We start from the raw sequence: 27363 nt of genomic DNA, 5'->3' as shown, positions 1-27363 counted from the left end.
TGGGGTTCAGGAGACCTGGGTTCTAGTCCAGCCTGAGTCACTGACCAGCAGTAAGACCTCGGGTCAGTGTCTTCCTCGGATTCAGGGAGCAGAATGAGAGAATAAAACAAATGGCTGTTTGAAGTCAGAAGTAGAACTTTCTCTAGCCATAAGTAGTGGCAGGTCTCGACACCAAATGATGGCTCAGTCGACACAGGCCACGTCCCTCCCAGATCTGGGCTCTCTTGCAGAAGACAGAGCTGTCCCCAGACAGGGAAGTCCCATGGTGGGCACAGTAGGATGGGAGTCTCTGAGGGGGCTGGTGGTAGGATTGGACAGGAGTTTGTCCAAAGGCTTTTTTGATACCTTGAGAAAGGGGCCAAGGCAGGATGTGAACCCAGGGCTATCTCATCCCAAAGTCTCAACGCTGTTCAATTAGTGGCTCTTGGTATCTACAGTTCTCAGAAATGGCACTGCTCTCCCACCAGCACCCAGGCCCCCCTACCCCGTCCTGATCTCCTTTCACTCTCCTGCCCTTTAGTGGCTCAGCTCCCCTGAGACACGAGGCTCCAGGGCCTGGAGTGCAGTCTGGGCTCGTCCCTCTTCAGAGACGGGACACTAACCCTGCCCTAGAAAACATCCTTTCTCCCTCACCCTGGTTGCTGTCCAGGCATCTACTGCACTCCAGAGTTAAGCAGAAGCAACCAGGCCTGGGTCTTGTCCTGCCTGGAGCCATCACAGGAAGTGAATGGAATCAAGGTAATGAGCAATGTGCCCCAACCTGTAAAACATGACGGGGCAGCTAAGTCTGTAGCACTCATCAAAGGAGGAATCCACCCTTGCCTTGAGCCTCCTCCATTCAAGATTTTGTTAACCAATAGGCTGCTGCTCTCTGGGAAAAAATAAATATTACATTATTATGTGGCTTCAACATCCTTGAGGGCAAGTTTCAGGACACAATGTTTAATTGTTGAAATCCATTCCCTAATCTATATATTTTCAATTAAAAAATAACATAGCTTATGACCAACTCAAGTGGTTATCTAACCTACTAAAATGTTGCAATCTGTTGTTTGGAGCTACTCAGCGGCTGCAGGAGAAAGGACACCAGAGACCAGAGGGTGATGTGGGGTTGGGAGGGGAGCATGCTGTATCCCTGCCCCCATGGGTAAAAAAAGCATTTAGGACTCTGGTAATTGCACAAATATTTCTGCTATAGCAGGACCCTCCCTGGACTCCTAACTCTAGTCTCAACCTTCCTGTCCACCCTCCTCCCAGCAGATACTGGGGTATTCACAGACACAAATCTGAATACTTTCCTTCTGTGCTCGGGACCCGGCCATGGTGCCCAGTGTCCTGAGGATAAAGTCCTGAGTCCTGGGGCTTCCCTGGTGGTGCAGTGGTTAAGAATCCGCCTGCCACTGCAGGGGACACGGGTTCGAGCCCTGGTACAGGAAGATCCCACATGCTGCGGAACAACTAAGCCCGTGTGCCACAAATACTGAGCCTGCGTGCCTAGAGCCTGTGCTCCACAACAAAGAGAAGCCACTGCAATGAGAAGCCCTCTCACCTCAACAAAGAGTAGCTCCTGCTCACCGCAACTTGAGAAAGCCCCCACACAGTTAGGACGACCCAACGCAGCCAAAAATAAATAAATAAAAATAAATAAATTTATTTTTTAAAAAAAGAATGGAACTGTCAGCTTACTACCAAGGGTAGATTTGAGGTCAAGTCCCAGTGATGTTTTTTTTTTTTTAAATTTACTTATTTTATTTTTGGCTGCGTTGAGTCTTTCTTTGTTGCTGTGCGCGGACTTTAGTTGTGGAGAGCGGGGGTTACTCTTCATTGCTGTGTGTGGGCTTCTCACTGCGGTCGCTTCTCTTGTTGCGGAGCACGGGCTCTAGGCGCATGGGCTTCAGTAGTTGTGGCACTCAGGCTCAGTAGTTGTGGCTCGCAGGCTCTAGAGCTCAGGCTCAGTAGTTGTGGCACACGGGCTTAGTTGCTCCACGGCACGCGGGATCTTCCCGGACCAGAGCTCGAACCCATGTCCCCCACATTGGCAGGCGGATTCTCAACCACTGTGCCACCAGGGAAGCCCCACCCCCACCCCAGTGATGCTTATGTGGCACTATGAGTCAGACATCTTCTAAGGGGTCGACCCATGAGTTAGATATGTTATAGTATCAGTCCCATTTTGCAAGTGGGGGAAACTGAAACCCAGAAAGGTTGTCACTTGCCCAAGCTCACACACTGGAATGTCACCAGAATTCAAACTCAGGCAGCCTGGCTCTGAATGAGGGCTCTGGACCGCTAGGCTCTACTATCTCCCATGTGGCAGCAAGGTGATTAGCCCTCTTCTGGCCTCAGTTTACTCAACTGTGAAATGGGCTTCCCATTAGTCACCTCTTCAGTTTGCTGCAAGGGTTAAATGACATCGGGCTTAGGTCCAGGAGAAACGTTTTTAAAATGGGCCCCTTTGTTTCTTCAGTTCCTTGCAGGAGGATGGGAGAAGAGGCCTGGCCGCCTGCCTCCCATGTTAAGTCCCGGTGAGTTGTCCAACGCTCCACTGAGAGGAGAGACAAAACAAGGCAGAGATCCAGACCCTGGGTCTTCCAGAAACCACGGGGAGAAGTGCCCAAGGGCCTGTGTGCCTCTCCTCACCCCCCACTCTCGGCTGGGTGAGGGGCCCCTTGGCTTTACCACGGTCTCCCCGCTCCGGACCGGACCACACCGCATCCTGTTGGGGCCCTGCCAGAGAAGGAAGCAGAGTCTGGGTTCCCACTGGGAAGTCCCACGGGGTGTGATGCAAGGCCTTCCCTGCCCCCCAGGCAGATAAAGGCGCAGAGCCAGCCTGGAGTTGCTAGCCATCTCCGCGCGCCCTGCCTGCCATGACCCGCCGCTGCGCGCTGCTCGCCTGGGCCCTCCTCGGCCGTCCTCAGCCTCGGAGCGGCTCAAGAAGCCTCGGTAAGCTGCATCCCCATCGTGCCCCGCAGAGAGTGGAAGGCCCTGGCGTCCGAGCGCAACCAGCGCCTAAGACGGGCCCCGTGCGCTACGCGGTGGTGTCGCACGCAGCGGGCAGCGCCTGGGACACCCCGGCCTCTTGCCTGAAGCAGGTCCAGAACGTGCAGCACTACCACGTGCGGACGCTGGGCTGGTGCGACGTGGGCTACGAGTGAGTGAGGAGGAGAGGCAAAAGCTGGAGACGGGACTGGAGCAGAGGGAGGAGCGCGGGCCCAGGAGACCGCAGGGCCCCCGTTCTAGAGCCGCCTGGCCCACACCCCGGGCACCTTACTCAACCGCGCAGCATCTTCGTTTGTCCCCAGGGTCGCCGCTTAGGGCTGGGCGTGTGCAGGCAGCGCAAGGATGCTAGGAGGAGGGGAAGCGGCTGCAGTCCAAGCTCTGCCCCCAGAGGAACGGACAGACTTTGCCAATACACAGGAAGATGTCCTGTGCACTGGATTCCCTTGGTAAAGTCCGGTGCCTCGTTAAGCACCAGGCCGGGTTGCCGTCCCAGCTCCATTTACTGCTGGCTGAGCCCTGGAGCAGGCATTCACCCTCTTTCAGCTTCAGTTTCACCTTCCTCCTCTGCAAAGTCAGGGGGGTCGTGGCCCACTCCATCACTAAGCCAGCCAATACCACTTAGGACACCGCCTGGTGGTGGTGCAGTGGGAGCCCCCAAATCCATGGACTGTTGGCGCCTATTACTATGTGCCAGGCTGTGCGCCATATGCTGGGATGGGGGCACAGCCATGAACAGTGTGAATCTAGCCCAAAGGGATTTAAAGACCAGCAGGCAGCAACAGGTGAGAAACAAGCGAAGTCAACAAGATGAATTCAGATGGTGAGAGAAGCGATGGAGAAAAGGAACAGAGTGACTGACGCGGCTCCGGCATATGGGAGCCGAGAGAAGAGTGTATAAGCTGGGGGTACAGCAGAGGTAGAGGCCAGGAGGCTGCGTGAGTGGGTCATTCCTGAGGGACAAAGGTCAGGGTGGCTGGAGGTAGCCAGGAAGAGTGATATGAAGTGAGGAAGGAGTTGGCAAGGGTCAGATGGCACAGGGTCTTGTGGGCCATGGGGAGGACCTCCGTTCTACTCTAAGACAGGAGCCATGAGAGGGATGTGAGCCTGCTTGGATAAGAGCAGCTCCCTCTGGCTGCAGTGTGAACAGACTGTAGGGGGGTGAGGGCAGCAACAGGGGCAGGGATTGGTTAGATCTGCCTCTGAGGCCCATGCCCACCAGCTCCCTTTCCAGGGTAATAGGCTGGGGTCCTGCACACGGGCTTCTATAGCAAGAGACTCTACTGGTTCTCAAGCCTTGGTAAACACCAGAATCACCTTACTGGAAATGCAGGTTCCCAGGTCCCACACTTAGAGACTGCTTCAGCAGGGCTGCGGTGAAGCCAGAAAACCTGATGACCTCGCTTGGAAAAATCTGGAAGCCTTCAAGGGTATCCCCAGCTCTTCTGGCTCAAGATTTTACAATTCAAAGGCTCCAACTTCAAATTTTTTTTCCAAGAGTCAGGCACTCCAATTCTAAGCGTTTCCCTGAAGGAGTGAAGAGCAGAGCTTGGCCCCACAGCCTCTGGTCTAAATCACTTTATAGAAAAGCAAACTGAAGTCTGTTTCTCAGAGTTTAGGATTCAGAGTCTGATCCAAATGTTTGGAATCCCCCTTCCTTGTCGCATCTTGTTCGGAGCTTCAGTTTCTTCACCTGTAAAATGGGGCTCCTGACTACCCACCAGGTGGTGGGGTTTGAAGTTTAAATTAGATGCATCCATTTAGCTAATATACAGAGAGTACCAACTGCTTGTGCCAGATGCTGGGGCTGTGGAAGGACCATAACCGGCCCAGTCCTGGGGGTCAATATCACTATGGTATTTCTAGTCTCTTCAATCCAGATTCTGAGAGTCTGGCTTCCCAAGTGGCAGATTCAGGACCCAGTATTAGAGTTCCCACATTCTGTGCATCCTTGGTGACCTTGTGAGCCAGAGGACTGAGGTGACAGGTACCGCATCTCCAAAACGCCAATCTTCTGGTTAATTCCAGTGTGCCAAATCAAACTCGCTCAAGCAGGACGTGTTGAGTAACTGAACCTGACAGATCTGCTGCCAGGATTGGAAACCTCAAAGAGGCAGATGCTGGGGCTCCAGGGTTTGTGTCTGGTTGCAGCGCCAACCCTCGAGTCCCTGATCCTGTCGCTCAAGTGTACCCCAGCAGGGAAGAGGAAGCAGGAAGCAGGCTGGGGAGAGGGCAGAAGAGCTTCTCAGTGGAGAGTTCTGAGAAGCATTAGTGTCCAGGACGTGACCTTGGGTAAATAATCTAAGTCTGCTTCCTCAGCTTAAAGTGGGGATGACAACAGTGCCTGCCTCCGAGGACTGCATGTGAGAATTCAGCAAATCAAGAGCTCAGCCAATCCTCCAGGGAGGCAGGAGAGAGCCAGACCATGTTGGTGGGAGTCACGGAGACCTGGGTGAAAATCCTGACTCCTCACGGGGTTGAGGATGCAAAAAGGTGCATGTAGAGCTGTGCTTGACAAATGGCAATGGCCATGGTCATTGTTCTTACTGTGGAAGATTAGAGGATAGAAGGAAGGTGTTGGGGAAATCGTGTGTGAGTGACAGGGACGGGGCGGGGCAAGCAGAGGACAGGGAGGGAGTCCTCCCCCACCCCCACCAGGGAAGCCCTCTGTCACTCATCCAGACCACCCTCCCATCCCCACAGCTTCCTGATGGGAGAAGACAGGCTCCAGTATGAGGGCCGGGGCTGGAACACCTTGGGCGCCCACTCAGGTCCCACCTAGAACCCCATATCCCTCGGCATCTCCTTCATGGGTAACTACATGGGTAAGTGACTGTCCAGCCATCAGCTAGGGGGCTGACATGGAGCCTGGGGGATGGCACCGCGTGGTGAGTAGTTGCTGGGAGGCTCTGCCACCTAGAAGCTCTGTGACCTCGGGCAAGTGACTCTGCTTCTCTGAGCCTTGTTTCCTCTTTTGGATAAAGACCATTTTCAACGACATGGTTTCGGTGAAGATTAGTTCATCTCTATAAAAGTTCTTAGACCAGTCCATGGCACCTAAGAAGTGCTTGATAAATGGCAGCTATTGCTGTGGCTTGGCTGGGGAGGTCTGGGGGCAGATGAGGGCAAATAAGCAGTAATCTTGACAGCTGACACTTGCTGAGGGCTTACTCTGTACATAAAATAACTCTTTTGATTATCCCACAGCCCTGTGGGCAGGTGCTGTCATTCTCCCCTTTCACAGATGAGGAAACTGAGGCACACAGAGGTTAAGTCACTGCTTGGTGGCAGCAGGCTGGGTTCTGGGCCCTACCGGCCAGCTCAGAGTACAAAATCAGAAGCACTACGCACACTCCCTCTGCCCTTCGAAGAAGCCCCAGCCTGACTCCTGCCTCTACCTCCCACAGATCGGGTGCCCCTGTCCCGCACCATCAGGGCAGCCCAGAGTCTGCTGGCTTGCGGCGTGGCTCAGGGATTCTTGACTCCTAGCTACGAGGTCAAAGGACACCGGGATGTGTAGCAGACATGACCAGCTCTACGAAATCATCCAGCAATGGTCACACTACCACCGCGTGTGAGGCCCTGTCCGTCTTCTCACCCCCTCACCCCCACCCCATCAGAAACCCCACTGCCTCCCCCTCCCCCAATAAAGGCGAACCTCAGACTGTATTTCCGTGTCCCACCATCCCCCTCCCCACCCTCTCTCTCCCCCATAAGATCCCAGTCACCCCCCCAACCTCCCAGAACTCTGATCTTGCTCAGAACCCAGAGGCCCCAACCCTGAACCAAGACCCCAGAGATCCCAGCTTGGAAGCCAAATCACAGCTCAGAACCCAGAGGCCTCAGGCCACAGCACAGGAATAGCACCAAGTCAGCTGAGATGTCACCACCAGAAGCTCAGGGGTCCTCACCTCCCGGGCAGTGAGCCATGTGGCAAGACACCCCCTCTCTACCACACTGCCAGAGACATCCTGGGCAGCATCTCTGCTTGAACTCCTCTGGGGACAAGCTGCTCATTCCCACCCCTCAGGTCCACCCCTCACATTGCTTTAGAGAGTGCGGGAGTTTTTTCTGAGCCTGTACTCTAATCTGCCGCCCAGTCATAGGCATGGCCAGAAATACACACGGGTCCCAGTTACACCCCCTCCCCACCCAATCCTCATTCCTCCTCACTCCACCCCGACCCTTCAGTCATAAGCTGAGGGATCCCAAGGGCACATATGTTTATTTACAAAACACACTTACCATCCCTCCCTCCCAGAATGCAATGCCCGCGGGAGACGTAGTATTGGGGCCTCACACACCTGAGACCCCAAGAGCACCAGGAGGAGCGGGGGCCTGGGCGGGGCCAGGACACACCAGCCCCGCCCCTCACGCCGAATCCATCCGAATCCATTGGAGGGGCAGTAGTCTCTCTCCGAGGTCACGAGTGCATGTCCAGTTTGTTCATGTATTCCTGCAAGGCCTTCAGGCGGGCGTCGATTTCGGCCATGTCAGCTGCCTGGTGGTCCGAGCTGTACTCTGTGAGACCAGGCATGGCTGTGGGGGTCCGTGAGGGATCCAATATCCTGCCCTCAGTAGCATCCCAGCGGGCTCTGGGGCAGGTGAGGGGGAGATGTGGAGTGCCAGGCTCACCTTTGTTGGGGACCCAGCGCCCCGAATCCGCCAGGTGTCTCTGATGGTGGCCGCGTTCCAGGGGGCTAGGCTTCTGCTGCTGGGGGTGGCAGGAAAGGGGGTCAGGCACCCTCTATGCCTGCCCCCCAAATCCCACCGGCAATTCTGAACCAAAGGACCTCATAAAAATTAAGGGTTGACACCTACTGAGCACTTATATGCAAAATAAGCTCCTTGTAGCTTCACCAGAACCCTCAGACGTGAATGCCATTACCATCCCCACTTAACTGATAAAGAAACTGAGCTACAGAAGCTAAGTAGCTACCTTGAGTCACACAGGTTCTAAGAAGGGGAGGCAGGTTTCAAGACCTGGCAATTTGAGACCAGAGCCGGTGCTCCTAACCAGTCTCCTGCCCCCACCTCAGCCCCATCGTCCTCTCCAATCCAAAGGTCTCAAAACACTGCCTCCAGGGCTTCCCTGGTGGCGCAGTGGTTGGGAGTCCGCCTGCCGATGCAGGGGACAAGGGTTCGTGCCCCGGTCCGGGAAGATCCCACATGCCGCGGAGCGGCTGGGCCCGTGAGCCATGGCCGCTGAGCCTGCGTGTCCGGAGCCTGTGCTCCGCAACGGGAGAGGCCACAACAGTGAGAGGCCCGCGCGTACCGCTAAAAAAAAAAAAACACTGCCTCCAGAGGCATTGCGGAGCTGCCTTTACAACCTGATCCCCTAGAATGGAATCACGGGAGAAAGGGCCAGCGAGCTTCCGGCGGTTTAACGCTGCCCCTGCCTCCTCCAAAGCCTGAGGAAAGACACTCACCGTATTGGACTCACTCCAGGTGGTGGGGCTGGGCGGCTTCCCCCGGCGACGAACGCTGAGAGGACGGAGTAATCAAGGACCAATGGGAGGGGTCTGTGGCACCTCCCACCTCGCCCTCTTCCTTGGTTTCAAGGCGCCAGCCTCCATCACCCAAGTTCCCCGCAAAAGACTGTTTCCCCAGACACCCGTTTGGAGGCGGTCCTTTCCCCCAGCCCAAGTTTTACCCTCTAGAGAGGGATTCAGAGAAACCCTCGAACTCGCTGCAGGAGCTGGCGGACGAGTAGCGGCTGCGGAAACTGTCCACTAGAGGGAGAAGGAGAGTGTGAGCCTCTTGCACTGGCCACAGCCCCGCCCAGCCCGTCTGCCAGTCCCGCGCGCTCCAGCCCAAGTTACCCGAGGAGCTGCGGTTTCGGGAGCGGTTAGCCGCGTCTCCTCGACGGGTCACGGCTGCGGGGGGCCGAGTCTGGCGAGACCAGGAGGTGGATGGACCGTCCTCGCTTCCTCCGCTGCCCAATCGGTTTCGCTGCTGCTGCTGCTGCTGCCTGGAGAACGAGAAAGGAGACGCCCACCTGTGCACCCAACTAATTCGGGAAAGGGCGTCGCGGCGCCCCGTGGGTCACACCTAAATAGAGAAAAATCATGCGGAGACACAGACCAGGTAGGGGTGGGAGAGACAAATAAGCAGGGCGGGGGGATGGGGGAGGCTGGCGATCAGGAGAGGGGATGGAGGTCAGGCGGGAAGCAAGAGCAGGGGAAGGGGAGAGATGGAGCAGATGACAGGTGATGGAGATGGGAGTTGGGGATGGATGGTCAGAGGGTCAGGTAAAGGGGCAGGGATATGGGCAGGGGAGGAGAAAATGGGCGCTAACTTCATCTTGATCGCTCTCTGCTTCTTCTCCTTGGCTTTCACAAAGGCTGTTGGGTCGAAACGGGGCACGCGACCACCTAGGACCGGGTCGGGGTGGGGTGTGGAGAGAAGAGGAGGCTGGAGTCATAGGATCACGCCTCCACAGTTCTAGCCCCATCCACCTCCTCCCACGGGCAGAGCAGGGTCGTCACAGACCTGTGGGCGAGGGCGAGGGGCGGGCGGGGCGGCCTTGACCCCGGCCCCCGCGGTCGCTCTCCCGGGATGAGGAGCGGGCAGCGCCACGGCCACGCGACGTGGAGCGCTCCCGAGACGTCGAAGCCCGATCTTCCCGGGCCGAGGGCGGCACCACCGGTGTAGTCCGTCTCCTGGGAGCACAGAGCCCACTGTCAGTTTCCCACCCGCGACGACAACTCCTATCCCAAGCCTCTTCCCGGACTGCACCGCGCCAAAACGCCAGGCCCATCCCCCATCAACTCCTAAACATTCACGTACTTACACGATCCTCACAGATACCTTCTCCCAGGGTCCACCCCTATCGGAGCCCCACAAACCACGCCCCCCCAAAACCCATCTGTCACTTCCCTACATCCTAACACATCCTTTCACCAGGCCCTTCTCCCAGAGGTCTCCCACAGCTCCCTGGAAACCCTTCCCAATTTTTCAACACCCACCCCAATACATGCCGGCAAACATCACTCGGATACCCACCTGCTTAGCCACGCCCTTTTGCTCAACTAGACCTCAGACCCCGCCCCTTTTCGGTCCCTATCTCCAGGTTCAGCCTCCTGAATGCCGCCTCAGGCCTGCCCATCTCTCTACAGACCCCGCCCATCGTTTTCAACTACTGTGTGCGTCCTTCCCTATGCCCCATGCGGTCCATTAGGCCCCACCCATCCCTCCGTTCCCGCCCACTCTCAGGCTCTACCCGCCCTCTCCACCCTACCTGGGCCCCGCCCCGTCACTCAGGCCCCGCCCAACCACGCCCGGAGCCCACCTGCAGGCGGGGTCCACAGCTCCAAGGCCCCATCCACCCCGGGCCGCGCCCCTCACCCCCTCTTGTACATGGCCAGCTCGGTGTTCAGCGTCTTCAGCCGGGCACGCAGGCTCCGCTCCGACGCCTTCACCTCCTCTAGCTGCCGGGAGGGAAGAGGGGCGTAGAGGTCCCGACTGAAGCCAAAGTCCGGGACCCGCCGGCGCCCAGCCGGCCGCCCGGCCCCCTCACCTCCTTGGCCAGGCGGCGGCAATCCTGGCTTCGGCGGCCGGACCCGCGGTGCCCGAGGCCGCGCTCCTGCCGCAGCTCCAGCTCCAGGCCGCGCACGAGCCCGCGCAGCGCCTCGACCTCCTGGCGCGCCGCCCGCCCGGCCAGCACCTCCTCGCGCGATCTGCCCAGCTGGGCCTCCAGCTCGCGCTTCTCAGCCGCCAAGCGCGACACCCTGGGAGGAGGAGGAAGAAAGCGAATGCTGGGGCGGGGTGAAGGGCACGGTCCCATAATCCTCACTCCTCCACTGGGGTGGGCACGCACCATTTCTTGATCGGTAATTAGAGAAATGCAAATGAAAGCCATCAAGAGATGCTGAGCTGATAGGAACTTTATAGGACAGGGATCCAGCTCTCAATATCCAAACCCCTCAGTCCCAACACCACCTGACAGTAGCAAATACACAGCCCCACAGAGAAAGGCACTGTCCCAGAAACCTGAATCGGATTAGCCTATAGGTTTAACAACCACTTCGCGGGAAATAAACAGAACAGGGGACTACGTGAACCATGGAGATAAAATCAACAAAATCCAGGGACTTCCCTGAAGTCCGTTGAAGCTGGGGCACAAGTACACGTGCATTATACTACTGTCTACTGTGCGTGCTTGGCATTTTCCCCAATAAAACATTTTTTTAAATCTGTGGCTCCCCCGCACTCTCCAAGGAGCTTCCCCATTCGGTCCCTTCCAGCTGACTTCGCCCCTCCCCTCCTCTCCTCCCACCTCCCTCTCCCATGGTGCTCTTTGCAAACGCAATTCCCTCCTGGCAGGAACCACTCCACTCATCCTCCAAACATCACATCCCCCCCGGGGAAGCGTGCCTGCCCTCCCAGCCAGGCTGTCATGTCCCTCTATTCTCTCCTCTCCTGGCTCTCCGTACGTTTCCTTCCCAGCACCAGTCATGGTGGAGCTGACGTTGATCAGCGTGATTATCTGTCTTCTGTCTGCATCCTCACTCCAGCTGTCTGGTCACTGTGTAGGAACTCGGGCTCTGTGGCCTGGCTGATGGCATCCAACTCTATTCCACTTCTTACAAGCTGTGTGACCTGGGGCAGTTTCACTTCACATCTCTGTGAAGCGGGATGATAATAATAACACCTACTGATAAGGTTGTAGGAATCTATAAAGAGCGCTTAGACTCTGTCTGGCACTGATGGCTCAGTAAACATCGGTAGGGCCAGGCACTGTGCCTGGCACACCGCAGGAACTCAGTAAATGTTGGATGACTGAATGAATGAATCTTGGAGTCTTCCCAAACTCCCTAACTCCAAGCTGGGAAGAGAAAGGTAAGAACCAACTGTCCAGTTATGGATCTCAGGGCAGATGACGCCACCTTGTGGCCATCCTGGGAAACACATGCACACGCACCTGGAAGACTCGCAAGGTTCTCCAAGCCCCACGAGCTTGCACTTCTCTGGGAGGAGAGAGGTCTGGTCCTCCCAGGCAGCACTGAGCGCTCAGTCCTGGGCTAGCAGCTGCCAGCAGTGCACAGTGGCTGAGGAACCAAAGGTGGCTTGGGCTGATTGCCTGGATTCAAGGTCTAGCCAGGCCATATTACTTCACTGTGTAACCTGGGGCAAATTCTCTAACCTCTCTGGGCCTGTTTCCTCCTCTATACAATGGGGACGACAGTAGTGCCTACTTTGGGAGGATTAAATCAGTTAAATCATACAGCACTGAACAGAGTCCCTGGCGCACAATTAAATGCTCGATAAACAATAGCTACTGGTATTATTATTATTACTACTACTAAAAATAGTATTAGCCCTCTCCAATGAGTGGGGCCCCCACCAGATGGAGACCAAGTCCCAGTCAGCCCCTCCACAGCCCTCAGCACACAGCAGGCACTCGGTAAACATGCCCATCAGGTTCCTGTCACAGTCTCCCCTAACACAGGCTCCCTTTTCCTGCCTAACCCCATCTCCATTTGCAATATACTCAGGTGGGTATGTGATCAGTGTCTCTCTGCCCCCTGCACTGGCACTACACCATGGGCAGGGAAGGGGCCAGCCCAAGAGAGGCGCTTGGTGAAGGTGCATTCAACTGAACAGAGCCCTGCCTCACACCCTGTCTTTGCACGTGCTGTTCCCTTTGCCTGGAACACCCCTCCCTTCCCAGGCAGGGTCAGGTCTCCCTCTGGACTCCCTCAGCCCCACCCATGGTGAATCTTCACTGTCTGCAGACAGATCTGTCTCCCACACTGGACTGGGAGCCCCAGGAGGGGACAGGGCCAGAATTATCTCGGTCATTGCTGTGTCCCCGGCACCATTAACACATGGTGGGCACAGAGGAGGGGCTCAGAATAAGTATTTGGGGAATGAGGGATGGCTGTCCTTCCAACAGTGCTAAGCACTGGGTCCCGCAGTGCATGATGGGATGTGTCCCCCCCAGCCCCAACCGCCCACCCCCACCCCCAGACTTACTGCTCCCGCAGATGCCAGATCTCAGTTTCCCGGCTGTCCCGAGTGTCCTGGCCATCCAGCCCTCGAAGGCGGCTCAGCTCCTCCTTTAGTGAGCGAATGATGCCCCGCAGGACCACAGGGTCTGGTTTGCCCTGGTACGGGAGGGGCAGCGGGTAGTGAATCCTGAGAAGGAGGATTAGAACCGTGGCATCTCAGAGGCCAAGAATCCACCCAAGAAAGGACATGTGACCATTTCTGGCCAAATACTACAGGAAATTGGTTGGGAGTCTTCTGGGAACACTTTTGGTTTCCTGATAAAAACAGCTGATACAATTAACAAGCACAGCCCTGTTCCATTTCCTCCTGCTTTGATATAGATGCAACGCCTGGAGAACCAGCAGCCATTTTGTGACCATGAAGAGATAAGGATGCAGTCAAAAAGCCAACACATTAAAGATGAGGAAGAACATAAACAAAAACAGAAGGAGCCTGAGTCCCTAACAAAACTGTTGAGTAGCAGCCATCTACCTAGACATCTCATTATGTGATAAACTATTGTTTAAGGTACTGATAATGGTTATCTTGATACTTGTAGCTAAACACAATACTAAATGATATAACCCTGAACACTGAAGATTCCAAAGGCTAGGCTTAAGCAACATCCCCACCTAGCCCTGGGTACCAGGGGTTCCTAAGTTCTATCCATGTCCTCTCCCACCTGACCACCAGCTACCAGCCTGGTAGGTATACTTGTACCCACCTGTCAAACTCCACAGAGTAGATGAGGATCAGGTAGCGCTTGGAGTTGAGCTGGGCCGATCTCGAGGCCAAGGGGCCTGGGCGGCCCCCCATCTTTCGGTTCCGCAGGGACTCCAGATCTGTGTAGGTCAGCAGGTCAAGGGTAACCGACTCACTGCTCTGTTGGAGAGAATGGGAGGAGCTGCCAAAAGACCCAATGTGGCCATACCCAGAGCACACAACCCACACACCTGGGCCTTGCCCCATTCATTCTTTGGGCTAGCTGGGCTTTTCCACACTGAGGCTGGTGATCAAGATGGCCCTGCCCCATGAGGGGCTGCCACAGGACATCATCAGAGGGAGAAACTGAAAAGAACCTAAATGCTCAGCCATAGGAGACAGCTTAGTGCTGTGGCTTCCAAGTACTGTCCACAGACCCCTGCGGGTCCCCAAGACCCTTTCAGGGGAGTCCATGGGGTCAAAACACCTTGCATAATACTACTAAGATGTCATCTGTCTTTTTTGCTGTGTTGACATTTGCACAGATGGTGCAAAAGTCATGGTGGGTAAAACTGCTGGTGCCCATTAGCAGAAAGCAAGCCAGGGGCATCAAATGCACTAGTAACCGTTGTATATTCCACTGCCACGCAGTCTCCGCAGGGGGATGGGAAGGAGGGAGAAACACACAAATAAATAAATAACTAGATAAAAACACAGAAAATGAAACCTAGGAATGTCCTTGATAAACCTGTAAAAATTATTAATTTTGGGGGGGCCGCATTGCGCAGCTTGCAGGATCTTAGTTCCCCGACCAGGGATCGAACCCGCACCCCCTGCAGTGGAAGTGTGGAGTCTTAACCACTGGACCGCCAGGGAGCCCCAAATTATTAATTTTTTTGACTCTTGATCCTTGAGTGCACAGATTTTTACTACTGTGTGTGACAAAATGTTAAGTACACATTCGGCTGCATATCAAGGTATGACATGTTCTAGGAAAAGCACTTGTGTGATTGAATTTTGAGCTAAGTTAGCCACTTTTTTTTTTTTTTTTTTGCGTTACGCGGGCCTCTCACTGTTGTGGCCTCTCCCGCTGCGGAGCACAGGCTCCGGACGCGCAGGCTCAGCGGCCATGGCTCACGGGCCCAGCCGCTCCGCGGCATGTGGGATCTTCCCGGACTGGGGCACGAACCCGTGTCCCCTGCATTGGCAGGCGGACTCTCAACCACTGCGCCACCAGGGAAGCCCACTAGCCACTTTTTCATGGAACACTATTTTTACTTGAAAGGGTACTGACAGACAAAAACTATGGTTATTCAGTCTTCAATGTTTGGCAAGCATTTTCTCAAAAATGAACAAAGCAAGCCTGTCACTTCAAAAAATACAGCTAACAGTATTTGTTGCCAACAATAAAATTCAAACTTTAAAGTGAAAATTAGAATTTTGGAAAACTTGTATCTGCCTCTGTGTGCTTGATAGCTTCTCAGTGTTGAAAGGCTTTCCTGGACAGATCAGTGAGGATATTAACAAATATGACTTCCTGATATTGTATAATGAAATGTGTCAACATTTGGAAGATTTGCACAACTCCGTGAACCAATATTTTCCAAATGACCAATGCATGTTACAAATGATGCTACAAATGCATGATGTTAGAAAATGGGTAAAAGATCCCTGCAAAGTAAAGATATACCAATAGATTTTAATGTCACAGAATAGGTAAAGTTCACTGGTATGGTCTCAGATTCCACACTGCGATAAACCTTTAAGAAACTACCACATGTCCAGTTTTAATGTGCTGGCAAAAGAGGATATGCACAATTATCTGAAAAAGCTATTAAAGGACTCCCTTTTTCAGCTATATATCTTCCTGAGGCAGATTTTTCTGCATGTACGTCAATCAGGACATATCACAACAGACTGCAGAAGCACATGAGAATCTAGTAGTTTTCTATTAAGCCAGACATTAAAGAGATTTGCAAAAAATGTTTAAAAAAACCCCACTATATTTCTTACTAAATAATTTTGGTTTTGAAAATATTTTTCATAAAAAGGTTATTTAGGTGAGTAACAGGTTTGTTATTGTTATTTTTATTTATTTATTTATTTATTTATTATTTATCACTGTTGTGGCCTCTCCCGTTGCGGAGCACAGCCTCCAGACGCGCAGGCTCAGTGGCCATGGCTCACGGGCCAGCCGCTCCACGGCATGTGGGATCTTCCCCGACTGGGGCACGAACCCGTGTACCCTGCATCGGCAGGCGGACTCTCAACCACTGCGCCACCAGGGAAGCCCGTTACTGTTATTTTTAAATGAATTTGTAAATATCTTTATATTTTTCTCAGTTTTAATTTACAATATGGCAAAAAAATATTGATAGATAAAACCTGCATGAACAAAAGCTCTTTGGTGTCCTCAGTAATTTTTAAGAGTATAAAGCGGTCCTGAGACCAAAAAGTTTTTTTTTTTAATTAATTTTTACTGGAGTTTGGTTGCTTTACAATGTTGTGTTAGCCTCCACTGAACAACAAAATGAATCAGCCATATACATACGGATATCCCCTTCCTTTCGGACTTCCCTCCCATTTAGCTTACCACAGTGCATTAGGTAGAGGTCCCTGTGCTATACAGTATGTCCCCATCAGTTGTCTATTTTATACATAGTATCAATAATGTGTATGTGCCAATCCCAGTCTCCCAATTCCTCCTACCCCACCCCTTTCCCTCTTGGTATCCATACATTTGTTCTCTACGTCTGTGTCTCTATTTCTGCTTTGCAAATAAGAACATCTATACCATTTTTCTAGATTCCACGTATATGCCTTATTATACGATATTTGCTTTTCTCTTTCTGACTTACTTCACTCTGTATGACACTCTCTAGGTCCATCCACGCTGGGACCAAAAAGCTTGAGAACCACTGGATTAAATAAATCATGATGCATGGGTACACTGGAATACTAAGCAACCACTAACAAGGATGATAAACTCAAAAGTTGTAATCATAATAAAAATAGACAATACCTGTATAGCACTTATTATGAGCCAGGCACTATTCTAAGCTTTTTACATGTAATTCATTTAATTTTCCTAACATTATGAAATGCAGACTACTATCATCCCCACATTACAGATAAGGAAACTAAGACATGGAGTAACTGGCCCACGGCTCCCAAGTAGTAAGTGGTAGTGATTATTGATTTCAGAGTCCATGATCTTGGCCATTATGCTATACTGCCTATAGATACCAAAATGTTAACAGCCTGAGGTGGGGGATAGAAACAGAATTTAGACTCTTACTTTCTAAGTCACACATTACTTTAATATCATCACAATTTTATGAGTGCATATTTTACCTGTAATCAGAGAAATAATGTAGTTCACAGTTTTTAAATGATGTCTAAATAGCATCTATGTCACTCTAAGCTCCAACCTGCTTCTATTTTCCTATTAATATTTTTAACTATTTGACATTATATGTTTTTTTCAATTGTCTGTCTCTCCCACTAGGCTGTCAGGTTGGTGAGGGTAGGAATTTCGTCTCTTTTGTTTAGTGCTGTATTCCAGTGCCTGGCACACAACAGATGCTCAGTAAATGAAATGAATGATTATCTATATCCACTGACATGACTAAATTTTTATGAATTATTGTTGAATCTTTTAAAAGGCTGCAGAATACCTTGGGAAATATATCAACTATATAAAATTATAGATCTGCAAATACACACACGTTCACAAGTGAATACAGAAATGCAGAAATGGCTGGAGTGACTTCCATCAAAATATTAATAAAAGGGACTTCCCCAGGGGTCCAGTGGTTAAGACTCTGCTTTCCAATGCAGGGGGTGTGGATTTGATCCCTAGTTGGGGAACTAAGATCCCACATGCCATGCAGTGCGGCCAAAAAAATATATATATTAACAAAATATTACTAGGAGTGAGTATTGGGAATGGAGTGGTTTTTACTTTCTTCTTTACATTTCTCTGTGACTTGAATTGTCTCCATGATAATCACTATCATTAGAATTACAATCAGAATAAGGCATTTACATTTGGGAAAGAAGAAAAGAAAACGATAGCCCTGTTCCTTCAATGAAAGAGAAGGCAGAGGGTCTTGCATACATCAGGTGGGCATCTACCCTCCCAGAGACCCAGGGAACAGACAGCTCCCCCAGCCCCCAACCCTGGCCCCTACCTGGGTGAGGGCCGACTCCAGCATGTTACAGAAGATGTTGAACTGTTTGAAGTTCCCTGTCTTGTGAGTCAAATCTTCGATGACTAGGTAGGGAGAAAAGTCCTTCCTGAGGTCTGACCACTTGCCCAGCCAAAGGGCAATGCACCCAAGCTTTCCACCTTTCCCCAACACCAGTGCCTCTGGCCCAAGAGATGAGCCCTACACCCCCTCCCCAGCTTAGAGAGCTTCTAGTCAGGTAGAAGAGGCAGGTGGACAGGATCCTGACTGGCCTCATCTTCTGGGAGAGGCTGATCCCAGGGAAGGACAAGTGAGCCCACCCAGGCAGGCACACTCACAGCTGGCATCGAACTCGGCCCGCCACTGGTCAGCGGTCATCCGGTCCTCCACCTCCAGCTCTAGCACCTGCCCAGACACCAGCACCCGCACGGCATGCTCCACACCCCGGAAGACGTAGTCCACCTGCAGGCCAGCTGGCTGGTCCATGGCCAGTGTCGCTGGAGAGGGGAATGAGACAGAAACCCAGAGGGGCTGAGAGCCCAGACTCAGGAGCTGGAAGGCCAGAATCCTGGTTCCACCATGTACCACCTTAGGAAAGAGCCTTTGCCTCTCTGTGCCTCAATTTCCTCATCTGGAAAATGGGTACGGTAATGGCACCTACCTCATAGAGCTGTCATGAGAATTGGACAATACACGTAAAAGCACTTGGAACTGTGTCCTGCACATTACTATGCCCAGTACACGCTGGTTAACAGAATATATGATTTCCAATAAGAGGATCAAGATTAATACTATTGATTATTAATTTATTAATCCTTATACTCATTATATATTTATTATTTATTCATTTATTTAAACATTTGTGGAGAAAAGTCAAGCTGTAAATGGAGACAGAGTATTGAGATCAGGCTGGGCAGAGATTTTAAATAGAGGGTCAAGGGCAGGCCTCCCTGGGGAGGTGACATTTGGGCAGAGAACTGAGGAAGGTCAGGGAACAAGCCAAGTGGCTATCCCTAAGGAAAGTGGTCCAAGTCGAGAGAACAGCCAGTGCATGGATAACAGATTATCCATGATAAACTCAAATCATTTACATTGAATAAATAATTGAACTCCTTCATTAGTCTGCTGTAAGCATAAATACTTTCTCTCAGCCATCAGGACTACTACTCACGGTGAGTTCTACGAGGAGCTGGAGGAGAGGGTAGGCCTCCACCCTCAGCATGAATTCTAGGGAGTGGTTCAGAATGGGAGCCCCAGGCTGCTTGGGTTCCTGTCCAAGTTCAGCTATGTGCACTTAGATGGGCAAGTAACTTAACCTCTCTTGGAGCCAGATTCCTTATCTTTAAAGCATGTGCCATCCTGGGTGCTGGGGATATGATGAAAAACCAGATTCTTCCCTACCCTCAAGAGGGTGGCAACAGTTAGAGGCATAAAAATGTCAACTGGTGGGGAAAGGGGATACTAGCAAGTAGGGGTTGCTCTTTTAGCTAAGGTGGTCAGGGAAGGGGCACCCCCTCCCTGCTGAGCAGAGGCCTGGAAGGAGAGGGGGGGGGAAGACAGGTGAATATCTGGGGATTAGGATCCAGGTAGAGGGAAGAGCCAGGCAAAGATTCAAGGCAGGATGTACCTAGTTTGTTCTGAAAACACTAAGGAGGTCAGCGTGAGGGAAGGAGAGGGGGAAAGTGAGGAGATCAGAGAGGTAACGGGCCAGATGATGTTCCTGCAGGCCTTTGTAAGCCCATAGAAGGATAACAGCGTTCATCTCCTTAGATTGGTGTAAGGATTAAAGGAATTAATCATGTTAAAATCCTTGGTGAAATTGAACCATGCCTGACCCAAGCAAGCACTCAATACATATCAGCATCATCATCATTTTTTTTATTGAAATATAGTTGATGGACAACATTATGTTAGTTTCAGGTGTACTACATGGTGACTTGACATCTGCATACATTATGAAATGATAACCAAGACAGACCTAGTAACCATCTATCCCCATACAAAGTTATTCCAATATTAATGATCATATTATGTGGCTTATTTTATAGCTGGAGGTTTGTACCTCTTAATCCCCTTCATCTATTTCATCCCCACTCCCAGTCATCACTATTCTTGTTATTATTACTTTGTTGTTGTTTCTGAGCTTGAAAGGGACTAGAGAGACAAGGCCAGCCCATTCCCTTCCCAGTGTACAGATGGGGAAACTGTGGCTCTGTGAGAAAAAGAGCCCTGTGCAGAGTACCACAGGTGCTGCAAAGACAGAGCCACCCAGGGATGCCCCCAACCCAGATCATGGGGACTCCTCCAGTGCCTGACCTCCTTCTCTCCCCACTGTCTCCTTTAGTCCTCACACTTTCCCCAATTTAGTCCTTCCTAAACTCTGATGTTGGAAAATTTAATATTTTGAGCCCTGAATCTCTAGGTCAGTGATTTTTTTTTTTTTTTTTTTTTTGACCGTGCCACTGCACGGCATGCAGGATCCTAGTTCCCCGACCAGGGATCGAACCCGCACCGCCTGCAGCAGAAGCACCGAGTCTTGACCCCTGGACTGCCAGGGAAGTCCCTCTAGGTCAGTGATTTTTAATCTTTTTAGAGTCCTTGAGCTTTTGAGAATCTAATGAGATCTCTGAACCCTCCCCAGATAAATGAATAGATCCATAACCTTTGCAAGTAATTTCAGAGTCTCCCAGAATACCACACCCCCAGGCTCATCCACAGATTCCCTTTCTCAAATGCCCAAAGACAATCGCCAGAGCCCCAGCCATCCTGAGAGGCACGTCTCTGCCTCTAGACCCAAGCTCTTAACTTTATCTGGGGGAGTGGGTCTCTGGTGCTTTGGACGGACTGATGAAATCTGGAGAACCTTTTCCCACTCACACTCTCATTACTGTACTTTCATTCTCTGGGGTTTCAGAAGGGAGGGGGGAGGTTAATAATTCCTGATCTACGGGCAAACAAACAGCTACACATGTCAACATATCCCTCATCCCCTGGCCCCCAGTGCGGGTGCCAGGCAGCGCTGGCCCCGCCCTACCGGGTGTCCTAAACCCCGCCCACCCACTCCGCCCCTCAGACCCCGCAAGCCAATCAGCGGTTGCGCTGTCCCGGTTACCACGGCGCCAAAGACAGCAGCGGAACACTTGACGAGCCACGCAGCCTAACCGCCCCATTCAACACCCCACTCTTGGTACCCAACTCTCCAGAGGAGGCAGAGGAAGAAGGGGACCCGCCCCACCTCATCCCCGCTGCCAACCCGGCCCTGCCCTCCTCCTTCCCCACTCCCCTACATAAGCCCCCCCATTCATAGCCCTTCACTAGATAACAGGGCCTTTCTGCATCCCACTGCCCTGATGACACAGCCAACACCTCAGTCTCCAGATAGTAAGTGCCTGAATATTCTGCCCGAATTCAACTCTCCCCTTACACCTACCTGCCTCCTCACCTGCACAAACTGCGCCCGCTCCCCTCCTCCCTCCGTCCTCTCTTCTAGAATCAATCCCACACTCCCCAGCCAGCTCGACTCTCCCCTCCTGACCCCAGCTCCCCATCACTCATTCCCTAGATGGCCTCGAGATTCTGGCCACTCCCCTTCTCCCAGTCCCCCGTGTTCTACTGGGGTTCCCCCCATATTCTATTTGAATTTTGTCCTGTCCCCCCCAACACATACACTATTCCGCCTGGATTCTGTCTGCATATTTGCCCAAGGTTCTACTCCACACACACCCCATTTTCAGCCTGTATTCTGTAACCCTGATATTTCATCTGGATTCTGTTCCCTCTCAAATTCTATGTACACTCCCCGCACCACCACCCCCATTTTCCACTTCTCTTCCCTTCGGAGAGCCCTCCTTGAACCCCCACTCCCCTCCCAGTTCTGGGATCCTCCAGGCACCGAGCCACTCCCTCCCTCCTTCATGCCCCACCCTGCCCCCACTGCCGACACTGTCCTTCTACCTGCATCCTCCATCCTTGCTCTGTGACTCCAACCAGCGGTCTGTGACCGCCGACCAGTAGCCCATCCTGGTCGCTGGTTTTGTTCCAGTCGCACGTCTCTCCCAGCTCCTCTTCGCCTCAGCTTAGTGACCTCCGCAACCCAGCCGGGGTGCAGTGCCGGTGCAGTGCCTTTGAGGCCCCGCCCCTACCAACCCGCGACGTCGGCACTTCCACCTAGTGCACTCCGGGTGGACTCCCCAGCGCCCCACTCTGGTCCACACACCTGACACCACTTCTCCGGCCTTATGACATCATGGCTTCAGTGCACACGCGCGTGCACACACTCAGTTTTCCAACCCCCAGCCCTCTCATCTTTCACTAAGGTGACCCCCTCTCCATTTCCAGTGTGACATCACCGCCCCTGGCTCCTCCTCCCGAATTATGCTCCCCGGATATTTCAGATTTCACAGTCCTCACCCCAGGACCGGAGTTGACAGTCCTCCACGCTGGGCTCCCCCAAAACAAGTCCACATCACCATGTCCCACACCAGACATGGGTAAATCACCGCCCCTGGCAGCCCCTACCCGATGGTTGTTTTCCCCCCATCTGCCACCACCACGCCCCACACCAAATATTCCCGCCAGCCATGACCTAGCTGGAGTCTCCAATACAGCGTACCCCCCACCTCACCTTCATACACGTGGCCTGGCCTCAGTGACTCTTCCGAGCCCCCAGCTCACTGCCCCGCCCCCCACCATGTGGGTGAATTGGGGCTGGATGGAAGCCCCTTCCCCTTAGCCCTGCACTCCAGATCAAAACCTTCCACATTATCCCCCTGGAATGTATGGACCCCAAAGCCCTTTAGGACACCCCACAATCCAGACCCCCATAGTGCCCACCGCAGCCCATCACCACCCCCTGGGATAACAGACACCCTCCCCCACTGTCCCTCAAAAGCTTTCTGCCTTAGATAAGGACTATGCACACCTACCAACCAGTGACTCACCCTTAATTCTGCTCTCTGGTAGGTATTGTAACCATCCCCCATTTCACAGAGGATGAAGCATCTTGCCTCGAACCCTGCAGTGAGGGACTGGCACATTCATCCCCCCACTCCTTAATCAGCTACCTTTCCCTGACTACCCTCCTTTTCCTGCCATAACTCTCTGCTCCTTTCCCTTCCAGCACAAATCCAAATGTGGCCTCACACCTTAAGCACGGTACACGCTGCAGGCTGGGGACTCCTGGGTTCAGATCCTAACCCACAATGTGACCCCCGGCAAGGCATTTACCCTCTCTGGGCCTCTCCCCATCAGTAAAGCGGGGATAATAAGAGTTCCCACCTCACATAGGATTATTGTGGGGACTGAATTAGTCAATACATACAAGGTGCTTCAAGCAGTGCCTGGCACTTGGTCAGCTGTTACCATCTGTGCAACTAGCTGATGACTAGTTGCCAGACCAGAAGCTCATGAGGGCACAGCCATGTTGATCATTCTTGTATCTTCAGCACCCTGGGCCTGGCACAGATCGGGGGCTGCTTGTGAATTAATGATCGATGCCAGGAGGCGGGGTTCAAGGCACTGGAGATACAAGCAAGGTCTTCTCCTCTCAGCTCACTCCTTGTCATCCTCCAGGTCTCAGCCCCAATGTCTCCTCCTGCAGGAAGCCCTCCCTGACTCCCAGGCTGGGTAAAGGGCTGCCTCGATCACTGCAGAGTCCCCAACATGGCCTAGCATTGGGCCAGCCACAGAAGAGGAGTTGAATTATGAGAGTTCCAGCCCAAGCTCTGAACCAACCTGTCTTTCAAAGTGAGGGCCGCAGACCTTCAGCATCAACACGGGAGCTTGATGACAATGCATCATCTTGGGCCTGGTCCAAAACCTACAGAAGCAGAATTTCTGGAGGTGGGCCCAGGAATCTGCATTTCCTACAAGCTCCCCCAGCATGAACTAGAGCTGAGATCTTCTGCCCTTGGCCACCACAATCTGCCCAGTTTATGATCCCATCTAGACCCCAACACCCTCCCAGCTCAACAACCCTGCCCTTTATCACAGGGAGACCCCCCACGAAGTGGTGGTAATGGTGGAACAGTACAACTAACACCTTTTAAGCACTAGGTGCTGAGTTCTAGATCCACTTGGAGCCAACGCTCTAGTGAGGGGCGTCTAAGAAGCCCAGTGGATATAAACAAACACTAACATATGTCAGGTAGTGGTAAAACTTATGAAGAGGAGTAAAGCCAGGTGGTGAAGGGCCAGTGGCAGGAGCTATTTTAGTTTGGGTGGTCAGCGAGGGCCTGTCTGTGGAGTTGACATTTGAACAGAGACTTGAAGGAGATGCCACAAAGGCATCTGGGGGAACTCAATGCAGACAGAGGGGACAGCAAGTACATTCCCCAAGTGGGGATGTATTTGCTATGTTTGAGGGACAGCAAGGGGGCCAGGGTGGCTGAAGCAGAGTGAGCAAGTGGGATTGGTGGGATTTGAGAGCAGGAAGGAGGGGGAGCTGGATCAGGTGGGGCCTTGTAGGCTTGGCAAAGGCTTTGACTGCGTGAGATGGGAGCCATGGGAGGGTTTGAACAGGGGAGCAACATGATCTGACTCTTGTATTAACTTGACCGTGGGGTCAAGGGCAGAGGCAGGGGACCCAGTGAGGCACCCACTGCAAAAGATCAGGTAAGGACAGGTGATGGCTTAGGCCAGAGCAAGGAAGGTGATGAGACACGGTTGGATTCTGGATGTGTTTTGAAGGTAGCCCTGTGAGATTTGCTGATTGACAGACAGTACGTGGGTGAAAGAACAGGGAGGAGTGAACGACAACTCCAAGATTTCTGTCCTGAGTACCTGGAAGGATGGGAATGCCATCAACTGGGTTTGGAGGTTGAAGGGGGAAAACGCCAAATTTAGTTTGGGACAAGTTTTTAAAGTCTGTATGTCAGCTGGACTTCCAAGTAGAGAAGAGCCAGCCATTGGACATATGAGTCTTGAGTTCAGAGTAGATATCCCGACTGGAGACAGACACTTGGAAATATCATTACATAAAGAGCATATGAAGCCAAGAGACTGGGTGAGGCCACAAGGTGAATGGTACAGACTGAGAAGAGACGAGGTCATTCTACTGATGATGAAGCTGAGGCACAGAGGGTTAAACAACTCACCTAGTGGCAGGGCCAGTGGCAAAGCCAGCATTCACACTCAGGCAACACAACGCCAGAGCCCACACTCTTAGCCACCGGTAGGGTTAAGAAGTTTAAGAGTTAATTCACATAAAACACTTGGTAGGTGCCTGGCACACAGTATGCCCTCAGTAAACGCTACGTGTATCATAAGCTTTCACACCTCGTCAAAGCACACCCTCATCCTTGGAGTTCTCACTCAATATTGTTCTTCAGCTGCCCTCCACCCAAATCAAAGGTTTAACTGATGGCAGGGACTTCCACCACTCCACAATGCTCTATAATAAACCTCTGCCTTAAAACCTCCCATTAAATCGCAAGGCTATCTTACAAGGACATTTCTATATTTTACCATCTCCTGTCTCCTACTTTACACGCTTCCCCCTTTAAAGAGCCTCCTGCGAAACAGAAAACACCCCCCGCCTCACATACTGCCCTCTGCCTCACAACTCTATCCCTGTTAAAGGGCAACCCCTCCTGATTCTCACACTGCCAGTTCTGCTGCCTGCCCAGCCCACTCTCCCCCCAAGAGCATCTCCTCCCCCCAGGATCGCTACCCCGGCCCGCGCACCATCTACTCTCGCCGCCTCTCACCTTCTCCACGGACACCCCTCCTCGCGAGCCGTTCAACTGCCGAAGCTCCAGCCCCGCCCCAGGATCCGGCCTTCTCGCTTCTGATTGGTACTGGCATACTCGCAGCCAAGTTCCCATTAGTCAAAACAGACGCCCGTCACTATAGCCCGCCCCAGCAAAGAACCCGCCCTCCAACTCTTGCAATTGGCCAACTCAGAAGAGAGGTTGCGAAATGGGTCGGGTCGTCAGTCTTTTCTCCAATCACTACTGGCCGGTTACTACTGCCAGTCATACAAAGAAGGTTGTTCCTCTGAGAGGGGAGGAAATCCCGGAAGTAGCTCTTTGACTCCGCCCATAACCCCCTGCGGCCGAGCAGGCCACGCCCACGCGGAGGGGCAGGCTGGAGGAGAGTGTCCGACGCGCCTGCGCAGAGAAAGGTCTTGGCCGCGGGTACAGAAGCTGCGGAAACGTTCCTAAAGACTGGTTGAGATTTGTCATCGTTCAGTGCGTTCCAAGCCTGCACTTAGCAGTTTGCAGGCCTTGGCTTATTAATAGTTAGCAGTAACCATGCAATGTAGGGGCTATTATGATCCCCATTTTGCCACTAAGGAAACAGGCTCAGAGAGGTACAGCCACTGGCCCGGGATCACACAGCTTGAAAACTACCCCTATTTTGGCTTATGAGTCATCAATAGGGACGATACAGCTTATAGAATTTGATGGGGGAGTAGGGGAGGGGAGCGTTCTTTAAGAAAAGGAATACAAAATCACTAACACAAAACTGGGTATGAACATGAAAATTTACTTAGAATATGAAATAATTGTTATTGTACTTTTAATATTGTTATTGTTACTCTTAAATGGTACATATTTAAAAGAGCTGACAAATACCACAAACATTGCAAAATCCCCAAAGATAAGGCAATGTTTTTATTAACTTACTACCTGACACACCTCTGTGGTATGTTTCCTACTTTTTTGGCTGCTTATACTTATTTCATAATATCCTGATCTGCAGAGAGAAGAGAAAAGTAAATTATCTTTCCTCTAGCATACTTGATGGAACTTTTTTTAGTCATTATCATTTAGAAAAAGTTCAACTTCACAAGTCAGTATTGGTGATGTCATCTAAGTTTTTTGGAAATTTGTGAAAACTTTCATAAAGTTTAACTCATGTAAGCTACATGTTTTGGAAAATGTTTCCACAGACTAGCTTCTAGCTCAGTCCTTTTAATTCTTGACTCCCTTTCATTATGCAGGTGCTTCTGGAGTAGACCACTAGAGGACCATTCATACCACAACAGACTGGCCTTGTAACTAGTGAGTTAGCACCTTGGACAATAAGATTATTCTGGAAGCCATTCCAGACACCAGGACAACTAGTTAGGTAATTTAAGTACAGCTGAAAGTGTCTATGAACCACATCAAAACATCCCATGGAACCCGACCTAAATGTATCCTCGACTTACCTTCCCCTCACCTAGATCCAGTAACCAAGGTGACGCCAGCCCCACCCATGGCAGAGAGAAATGCAACAGGGGGACATAGAACTGGGAAAAACCAGTGGTCTTAACCAGCTGCATTTTAAATACCTTCCTTTTGCGAATTTTACAAAAACATCAGCCCAAAGGAACACCTTGCTAGGGCCATGGAAGGGCCTATGCGAATCAGGGGCCCTGAAGCTTATGTGAGCTTTACTATAAATCCACTCTGAATACCTGTCATCATGCATCTATTGAATTGAATGTCCACTGTGTGCCAGAGGCTAATGCCAGAAATCCTGCCCTGAAGCATAA

At 52.0% G+C, this 27363-nt stretch overlaps 2 protein-coding genes across 3 annotated transcripts; one reads left to right on the top strand and one right to left on the bottom strand.

Moving 5' to 3' along the window:
* Positions 1-2867: 2867 nt before the first annotated feature.
* Positions 2868-6517, top strand: PGLYRP1 (peptidoglycan recognition protein 1; the record flags this gene model as incomplete). The annotated part of the gene is given in 6 exon segments (XM_081216820.1): positions 2868-2903; positions 2905-3012; positions 3015-3151; positions 5701-5776; positions 5780-5822; positions 6405-6517. Coding segments are annotated over 6 exon segments (513 nt in total).
* A 686-nt stretch (positions 6518-7203) lies between these two features.
* Positions 7204-25635, bottom strand: CCDC61 (coiled-coil domain containing 61). Of its 2 annotated transcripts, none has more exons than XM_081215406.1 (14): positions 25589-25635; positions 18221-18379; positions 17886-17968; positions 13715-13872; positions 12976-13137; positions 10517-10727; positions 10345-10427; positions 9490-9659; positions 9296-9371; positions 8820-8968; positions 8651-8729; positions 8427-8481; positions 7633-7711; positions 7204-7518 (listed from the first exon to the last, which is right to left on the bottom strand). In XM_081215406.1, the coding sequence occupies exons 2-14, from the start codon at positions 18366-18368 to the stop codon at positions 7421-7423; spliced, it is 1551 nt and encodes a 516-aa protein (XP_081071532.1). In that variant the 5' UTR covers positions 18369-18379; positions 25589-25635; the 3' UTR covers positions 7204-7420. The 2 variants fall into 2 exon arrangements, with proteins under 2 accessions (XP_081071532.1, XP_081071533.1); XM_081215407.1 differs by having other exon boundaries at positions 7633-7705.
* Positions 25636-27363: the final 1728 nt, after the last annotated feature.

The sequence above is a fragment of the Mesoplodon bidens genome (assembly GCF_964165515.1).
Source record: "Mesoplodon bidens genome assembly, chromosome: 18".
NCBI lineage: Eukaryota > Metazoa > Chordata > Mammalia > Artiodactyla > Ziphiidae > Mesoplodon > Mesoplodon bidens.
The sequence above is the reverse complement of the archived record's forward strand: the minus strand, read 5'-3'. Positions and strand labels throughout refer to the sequence as shown.